This window comes from Silene latifolia, chromosome 11 (assembly GCF_048544455.1).
Source record: "Silene latifolia isolate original U9 population chromosome 11, ASM4854445v1, whole genome shotgun sequence".
NCBI lineage: Eukaryota > Viridiplantae > Streptophyta > Magnoliopsida > Caryophyllales > Caryophyllaceae > Silene > Silene latifolia.
The window spans coordinates 43,188,286-43,197,767 of record NC_133536.1 but is presented as its reverse complement, the minus strand read 5'-3'; the positions used below and the strand labels follow the sequence as shown (position 1 = coordinate 43,197,767).

Sequence of the window (9,482 nt, the reverse complement as noted above, 5' to 3'; positions counted from 1 at the left end):
ATAGTACTCGAGAACTTCCCCAAGCTAGTCACCCTGTTGACAGTTTAATTCTATATGTTACCATTCTCAGTTATATGTTCACTAATAATGATCAACTAAAATAAGTTATATTCAAACGTAGTAACAAAGTGTCCAAATCTAGAAATATAATTAACCATATTAAACTAAGTTGAAATGTAATAGAATACGGAAAGAACCAAAATTAAAACACCCAAAAATCCGTAAAAATGAAAAAACCAAAAAAAAAAACCGAAATAATTAACAACAAATCCTATTATAGCTCCTATGCACATTCAAGCAAAAATTTCAACTATAATCAACAAAAAATGAACAACAAACCCTAAAATGAGCCAAAAACAACACCACATAAAATGAAATCAAAAGTTGAATATTGAAATTTAAAATACCTTTGTTGGGCTTATTTGCATGCATCGTTTTTCTATTATTCTTCTTATGTGGTGTCTTTTTTGCTACGGTTTTTCTTGTAGAAACATGGGGCAACCCATCCGCCATTTTATTTCATACAATTTTTTTTTCAGTAATTTTTTTTACACAATTTGTGAATGTTTAAATGTGATTTTAAGAGATTTTGGGATGTAAAGAAAGAAAAATGAGATTGAAGATGGATGAGTGGACCGATTAACAGTGAAATGAAGTAAAGTATGTAGGTGATGTGTGATGATGACAGACAATTGCCTTAAATATATGTTACTCAATTTTCTTCGTTAGTTTCACAGATCCATTTTTTTCTCAGATTAAATTATCGAGGTGAAATATTAATATCAATAGGATGTCGATTTAACATATAAGTAATCTGTAAAAAGTAAAAATTCAGTATATAATGTGCATACATTGCGCGAGATTTAAAATAGTTAGATAATAATAAGATAGAATAAGAGAGTAGACCTGGCAAAATGGTCAGACCCGATAAGGTTGACCCGAGAGCAGATAATGACCTGAGATTGCATAGCCCGAATATGACCCAAAACCCGAATTGACCCGACCTGACTCAAACCCGACCCGAACGTAGGTGGACCCAAAAGCGACCCGACCCACAATAACCTGACTCGAAACCACCTGCCCCAAAGATGACCCGGCCTGAGGACCCAAATTAACCCTAAACGAACAGATTAAAGTGGTTTGATTAGACCTGTCAAACGGATCGGGCGGGTCGGGTCATACGGTTCGGGTCAGAATACGGGTCGGGTCATATGGGTCGGGTTAAGTTCAGAATACTGGTCAAGAACTAATTTCTAACGCTTTTTTTTTAATGATTTTTTTATCAAAAAATATATTTTTTAAAAAAATGTAAAACACATTTAAAATCAATATTTAATCATATTCAATGTTTACATTAGTTATATTGAGTCATTGTCATAATTATTAAAATAAAGTTTTTTTTAATAATTCTTTTATTATTAAATATTATAAAAGTTATATAAATTGACTTTTTAATTATGTTTGTATTTTTAAGTAATAAAAAAATAATTTTTTTTAACTATTTTTTCAAATATAATATATAAATATTAATATTTTAATAAAATTCTTGATTTACCTTTGACCCAACGGATCGACCCGTTCGGATCGGGTCTCGACCCTAAAATAACAGGTCATTTCGGGTTGGGGTCAAACGGGTTGCCGGGTTGAAATTTTCGCCCTGAAAAACGGGTCGAGTCGGGTTTGCGGGCCATGTCAGAATTTAACCGGTCTAGGTTTGATCCATAAATGCAATGTCTATACTCTATAGTACTACCATTCATTCATACTCTATAGTACAAAATGAGGGGCGAGCCCCAAACCACACGTGCAATGTGAATTAACCCGAAGTCTCGAACTGTATTTCTCCCGTGAAAATACAACATTTGCATTGTCTATACTCTATAGTACCGCCATTCAATCATTCATACTCCCTTGTAAATTTGCCATAGGTGCGTCTCCGTATTCTATTTCCTATTCATTTTGTTGAGTTTTTAGCCGATTTATCCCTCTTATAGGCGCAAATTCCCTAAACGTAGCGTCACATTGACATGATACTCATTTGATTTGAATTGTTGTTTTGTAGACGGTGTTACATTGTGACATTGCCTTTTAAGCATGCATACCATCTGTTTGATTATATGCCTCTGTGAAATTTCACTATTGGTTGTTATTAGCGGACCAACTTTTTTTGCCCGGCTAATGATTGATTGTCTTCACTATTGGTTGTTATTAGTGGCGGAGCTAGTATTTAAGTTTAAGGGTTAAAACTTAAAAGTTTAAAATACTGATCGATGATTTTAGGTCAGGATGGATTAGTTGAACCCGATTGTTTTATACGTAGTACTCCGTAGTAACTTAGAAGGAAAATACAGATTTGAACTTTATAATATTGTGTACATTTTCCATCACTCGGTGTAAGCTTGCTAGCTACCCCTTTGTCATCAGGTGATGCTTTTACACAACTGAGCTTGTGTTGTCGTGTGCTACCCGAGCTGTAGTTTCGTTGCAACTTGCAAGTCACCACCATAGGCTCGGGAAATTTGAGCCCAAGTCGTAGCTCATGCACTAGCATCACGACATACTTGGTAGGCCGGCTGGCTACTGATTTTTATGCACTTATGCGGTTTTCTGATCTCCATCTTTGGTTGCAGTTATTTTTGGAGTTGCAGCTTCTAAGATATGCAAATTGTTTGGTGAAGTAGATAAACAATGGTGGACGGAAGCAAGTACATTAGCTTATAAAAGCCATTGATTACTGGTTTTGTGCATCAATAGGTTGTGAATAAAGGCAAATTAAGTGGAAAGGCGGAATGTATTGCAGCGATGAAGGGTTTGTCATTCGCTCACTCAACCATTTTACTTCAACGAAAAATCTCAAAGAGGTGAAAAAACTTCATGGACACTTGCTTCGAAGGGGGTCATTTTTTAGTTCATTTAGCATCTTCACCAAACTTATTTTCTCATGCACTTCTATACAGTCTCATAAAAGCAACCAAATCCTTACGAGCTTCTTCTCTTCCATGAATTTTTGTAATCCATTACCCTTTAACATGTTACTAGCTGATTTTTGTCAAAATGGGCTCCCTGTTTCGGCAATTAAGACGTGTTCTTTAATGCACACTCATGGCATTCCATTGGATACTTATGCACTATGTAGTTCTTTAACTGCTGCGTCAAGTGTTAAAGCAGTAAGTTTTGGTAAGCAAGTCCATGCCCATTTAGGGAAGTCAGGTTGGTCATCTAGTGTATTCTTAGGGAGCGCTGTTGTAGGTCTTTATTCTAGGTCACTATTTATTAATGATGCTGAGAAGGCATTTATTGAAATTCCGATGAAGAACTCATTTTGCGTCAATGCACTTCTAGCTGGCTATAGTGAAGCCAAGTTGTGGGCCAGAGGAATTGAAATGATTAGACAGATGCCTCAGCTCAGTCTGAACTATGATTACTTCACTCTAACAGCAGCTTTATGTGCCTGTGCCGGGCTCTATGCAACTAGCTTAGGTAAACAGGTCCATGGCTATGTGCTCCGCACAACCTCTGGCTTAGAAACTGATATAGTCCTCCTGAGCTCATTGATCGAAATGTATGGTAGGTGTGGCTCCATAGTTAAAGCTCTGCAAGTTTTTAATTTATCTGGACTTGAATTTGGTTTAAAACAAAAGAGGGATGTTGTTTTGTGGACCTCAATGCTAGGGTTATATGGCAGAAATGGGAATTATCCAGAAGTGATTAGGCTCTATCATGACATGTTAAGGGAAGGTGTGAGGCCTGACAAGGTAGCCTTTGTTACTGTGATATCAGCTTGTGCTCACACTGGTCAAGTTGACCTTGGTCTCTCGTATTTTAAATCCATGAAAAATGACTTCAACCTTGAACCTGGACAAGAGCACTATAGTTGTTTAGTTGATTTGCTTTCTAGGGCTGGTGAGTTGGAGAGAGCATTGGAAGTTGTCAGTGCGATGCCGTGCAAAGGGCATGACACATGTGTCTCATTATGGGGAGCATTGCTTAATGCCTGCAAAGAGCGAGGCAATATTTCATTGGCTAAGATGGTTGTTAAGAAGGCGCTTGAATTGGATCCTCAAAATGCAGGAGTTATGGCTCTACTGTCAAACACATATGCTAAGCTTGGCATGTGGGATGAGACTGAGGCCTTGACGATTCTGATGAAAGAGCAAGGGATGAAGAAAGATGCTGGTTGTAGCTGGGTATAGATAACAAGTTGAATTAAGAAAGAAGGAGGTTGCATAGTTATGTGTACCTAGTGTCTTGTATGTACTGGAAAAATTGTAGGGAGCACAGTTTTTGGGTAAAACTTCGACAGAAGATTGCTGATGTAGAATATGCTTTTAACCCATATTATTACATGATGCTACCAGGAGGTGCATTGTAAACGATACAGTAAGATTAATCTGTATGTACATGTGAATTTCACAAGTTCTATTGGCAATAAACGTGAAACCTTGCAGCGGCCAGTGGCTTATGTATCAGGTCAGCATCTTTCAGACTGCAAACTACTTATGGTGAACAATTAAATGCCTCCATAATAATGCTTTTTGAATATCTGAGTATGCATGCTCTATTCTAAATGCTCACATTTCAAAAGTTAGGAAGACATAATAACTTTGGTTCTTTACTTTAGAAATCGCATCAGACATTTATAGTATCATGTTTCCTCATTCCTTGCGGAAACCAAGATTTACCCATTGTTTGGATACAAAAAAATGGATGGAAAGGGAGGGGAGGGGAAAGAGGGAAGGGAAAGGGAGAGAAGGGAAGGGTTGGGGGAATGGAGGGAGCAGGTTTTCCCTCGAAGTGTTTCCTTTGTAAAAGGGAAAATAATTTGCCTTCTAGGACAGAAATGGAGGGATCTATTTTTTCTCCCCTCCAAATTCCAATATCCAAACAAGGCCTTGTACTAAATGCTGTTAGCTTACCTAAAGTGAGGGTTTTAAGCTGAAATGTTTACTATTTTTCAAGAGGCGGTCTCACAATAATTTTTTATGAGGTCACGTCATATATGGTTTATTTATTTACTACTCGTATTTTGAAATATTTTACCAGATTTTGTTCCATGTCCATAGAAACTCATGCTTATTGCATGTCTAAGAGCCATTTAGTCATCGTCTGGACACTTTTAACTGTAAACCGGTGAAAAACCATTTATCGTAGGCCTCATCCTCCCAATGTTATACTTGGTTGGTTTATGTTGCCGTCACATAGTCTGCAAAGGCCATGCTTAAAATAAAGATTGCTAATTTGTCTTCGTTGTCTTCTGTTTTGAAATGTACTCCAAATAATCAGTTATGCAATCTTGAATTACTTCACTATTGTGTGATATTTTCTTAAAAAGCGTACGAGGGGGCCATTGATAATGTGACTGCATTGAATTTGCTTAACATCATTAAGTTGGTAATGCGTATAATCAAGGGTTCTAATCAAAGATTAGAGACTAGAGAGTCAGCTGATTGATGGATCAATGCTATGTTCATACTGCATGTGTGGTGGGCTGGTGGCTACAGCTGGTAGAATAAATGTCTTATATGCTTTTGACATGGGTTCTGGACAGCTGACATTTAGTAAATGTTGTAATTTCCATGAAATCATTCTGTGAGCTTATACTCTGTTCATCATGTTAGTAATATGAGTGAAACTTTACTCGAAGCGGGTCCATGATAACAAACTTTACCAGTGACTCAAGGGCTCTTGAATAACGGGGTTGTAAGACTGTTTACGGTTGACTATTAATGAAAATTGTGTTGAGAACTGCATTGCATGACTACTACGTGTTCCATTTTGCTTTGTTCCATGATAAGCCGAAACCAAACATATACAGACTCTTCGGCTCCATTGAAAATGGAAATCTGAAGTGATGGTTCATAGTTCGTGTGAAATGAAATCAAGAGTAAAATTGTCAATTTGAGCTACATTACATACATGCATCATGTATGAAGAACCATTGTTTGCTCAAAAATCTCTAATTTTCTAACTGCATGTGATTAAGTAGGGTCATTTGTGGGAGGACTTCAATCAACATCGTATACTGATAGTCGGTCCTCGTCAATGTTTGATACAGGTTGAGAATTAAAGAAGTCTGCCTCCAATTTCAGCAGGATTCCATGTGCTTATAGCCTAGCTCTTGTGAATGCTATCCATCAAATGACTAATAACAGGTATTATGATTTCTCATCTTTCACAATCTTAGCTTTTTTTCTGAAGTGGGTCGATAAAGTAGCTTTTATTTTGTCATTCTAATTGATGCGTCATCATCTGGGTTCCATGTACATTGGACGATGATGTTCTAGTGCCTCAGTCAGAGACTCAGAGTTGATTATGCACCTAATTGAACCTACAGAACAACTAATGTAGTTCACGTACCGTTAGACTTGACTCGTTAGAGTATTGTGTTTAGTTACATGCTCTGTCATTGAATATGTCTTAGCCTTGTCATTAAGATGGAGGTACTGTGGGTATTCGGTAATAGGTCACATGTTCGAATCCCCTAACCTCTCTTTCATTGTATCGCCGTTGTGGCTTTTTTGAAAAATAAAAACATCAGGTTATTTCTAATCATTACTCCGCATTGTAGTGTTTATACTCTAATAATAATTACTTTTGATCTCTTACGAACCCTTTGATATTATTCAAAGGGTGGATTAGAAAATCCAACAAAGTTTCCATTCTAAGTATCTAACTCCGCTATTTTATTAAAAACTTGTCATATCACTAAAAATGAATTATCGAAGTGTCCAAGTATCAAGTGCCGAGTATCGAGAGTACGGCTATAAGTCTCTCATATCCACATAGAGAAATGTAGGAGGGCAAGAGTAACATGGGTTACATGTGCATAAGAGAGAGCTATGGCCACGATTAAATATTATCGAAAAAATCCTTTTGATGTTTGCTGGTGTGGGTCATTGTTGAGCTTGATGGGCACATATTTCATATTTTTGCACCGATTTCTTCTAAATTTCTACACATTCTTGTAGATGATGACCACAGAACATGTCAATATGCATGGGATAGTTTCTAACATAGACAATTACTTGGCAACTTGGCTCATCATACTATATTCCTTGTGTTATAGTGTGCCAACATAACACCAAAATGATAAATGAGTCCCTAAATAATGTGTAGGAATATTAAAAATAATATAAAAATAAGTGAAATTATAGGGAAATACAAGTAGCAAACCACCCAAACCCTATCTAATTAGGAGGGGTTAGGGTTCTATTTTGTTCTTTTTCTAGGTTATTTTGTATTGGTCTTAGAGAGTATTATCTAAATTCTCTAAGCCACACCCTAACAGTTATGCATATCATAAGTCATAACAATCTGAATCTCAAATATCTATAATCTCCTCAATATCAATGAAACCCTCGTCCCTTTGCCCTCTGGACGTAGCTAACACACCGTCTTTGTGTGTTGTTTTCTTTCTGCTCTCTTTATCTTTTATCGCTTCTGTTAAAACATTAACTTAATTATTATGTGAGTTCAACGGAGAATGTAAGAACTTATTTGCCCATGATCACAGTGTTAACCAACTGCTTTTATTACAATTTCGGGTCACAAGTCATTATACAACAATTTTCGTGTGATCCAAATCATTCTGATTTCGATGCTATATTGTGGTGATAGCGTAGGAGCGTAGGTCAATACGGTCGATATTGATGAATAGTGATTTGTACATCGTCGACCATTGTTTATGTGGTACCGCTAATTGCTATAGAGTCCCCTACCAGTACAAAAGTAGCTCGATCCGTAGTCCCTTTGGAGATTTGGCATTTTAAGGCTTATAACTCTGACGTACGAAATTTGCCCCACAAAAATTCAATATAGAGATAGATACGTACATAAACTAATGGCGTGCATTTCTAGTAGTTTACTAATGCATTTGCATTCCCCATTTTGGCAGTGTTGTATTCACCATTAGGACCACGGAAAGAGTCCTTATTGCTACAGGTTTACCCCTTTTTATGGCCAAAAAAAATGTCAAGATTTGGTAGATCTAAGTTGGTTGAAGCATTAAACAAGATAGATAGATTTTAAGTTTAAGACGGGTGAAATATCATGCCACATGGATATATATAGGACAAACTTTTTACCTTTTTCAATGCATTCTGCTTTTGTTCTGAATATATTTGATCCGTATTAAGCTTAAGACAGATAGTGTCTGTTTTAAATAAGTTGGTTGAAGCATCAAACAAGAATTTATGAATTGTGATAGATTTTAATGTTTGGTATTGTTGTTAGCTCTTCCTTTTTCTTCATACGAATAAATTTGAGTTTTGTTGCATATTATGAAGGCCTTGAATCATTGTTTAATGGTCCACACTATTTAAAATCCATAAATGGATATAAACCATGGTGGTTATGTGATTTATGCTTGGTCCTTTTTCGGCCGAAATGAATAGTACTAACTGCCTAATTATTTGTTTTACATCCGGTTGCTATTCTTGTTAAATTTGTCAGGTACCTACGTTTTTGCTTTCTTGATTCAACAATTTTGCTGGTTTAAGTTCCTCAGAGTCGAGACCTGAGATTAGGCACGACAAGCTCACTCTCACAACTGTGGATATTCATCCACTCTAAATTTATGTGTGGAATATGAATGACAGACTTTTTAGTTTCGAATTTAGGGTATATTGATGAGTAAATTTAAGGTAGGATTGGATGATCGTTCATCACCCCTTAATCACCTTGCCGATAACCTAAATGTATATTTATTTATGATTAATTGAAAATAAAACTATGTAATTTGATAGAAGATGTTCTGTATTAATGTTAAACTATTCCCTGAATATGTAAATCAAATTTCGTGATTGTTAAATGTTAAGTTGTTTGATTTAAGCGTAAGTTCATTCAAATGTTTACCGTCTCAAATATTTCTTATTTACACATTTTAATTGTGAGGGTGAAAATTTCGTGATTGCACTCTCATGGATCAACGTGAGAATCGAATGAACAACTTTAAATGGGTGAGGGTGAGTTGTGGATGAAACAGAAACGATAAGATATTGAATCATTGTCAGGTTAAGACTTGTTTGGAATTGGGAGAAATTGTTACTACTGTGTCTCAAATGAACTAAAACTGAGACGACGAGGATGATGGTAGAGGGTGAAAACGAGCAAGAGAGTGAGATAATTATAGGGATGGTGGTTCCATCACCTCCTATATTCACCCTTCATTACCCGTACTCGACCATTATTTCCCTTTTATATCATTGGTAAAGTTATGAGATGTGGTACTCATAACCTGGATTCAAACCTTATTAGCCTAAAAAATTGCCCTCAAGTAGTTTCACTATCTAAACATTGTTTTTATAGACAAAATCGGATATTCATGTCCAAATCCTTGAAATTAGTTTGAAAGTCGATGGTTCTACAAGCTGGTTATATCTTGAGATCGATACCATATTGTTTCCTTGTAATTTAAAATAGAAACAATACTGAGAAAACAAAAACACCCATGGAATACAATGTACAGAAATGATGCTTTAGGC

At 36.2% G+C, this 9,482-nt stretch overlaps 1 protein-coding gene across 2 annotated transcripts; it reads left to right on the top strand.

Annotated features, from left to right (window-relative positions):
• The first annotated feature begins 1,751 nt into the window (after positions 1-1,751).
• Positions 1,752-8,824, top strand: LOC141611568 (putative pentatricopeptide repeat-containing protein At1g03510). 2 transcript variants are annotated; one of them, XM_074430145.1, is made up of 4 exons: positions 1,752-1,928; positions 2,631-4,470; positions 6,056-6,152; positions 8,452-8,824. In XM_074430145.1, exon 2 carries the CDS (start codon positions 2,790-2,792, stop codon positions 4,191-4,193), a length of 1,404 nt encoding a protein of 467 aa, XP_074286246.1. In that variant the 5' UTR covers positions 1,752-1,928; positions 2,631-2,789; the 3' UTR covers positions 4,194-4,470; positions 6,056-6,152; positions 8,452-8,824. The 2 variants fall into 2 exon arrangements, with proteins under 2 accessions (XP_074286246.1, XP_074286245.1); XM_074430144.1 differs by lacking the exon at positions 8,452-8,824 and adding an exon at positions 7,895-8,432 and having other exon boundaries at positions 1,764-1,928.
• Positions 8,825-9,482: the final 658 nt, after the last annotated feature.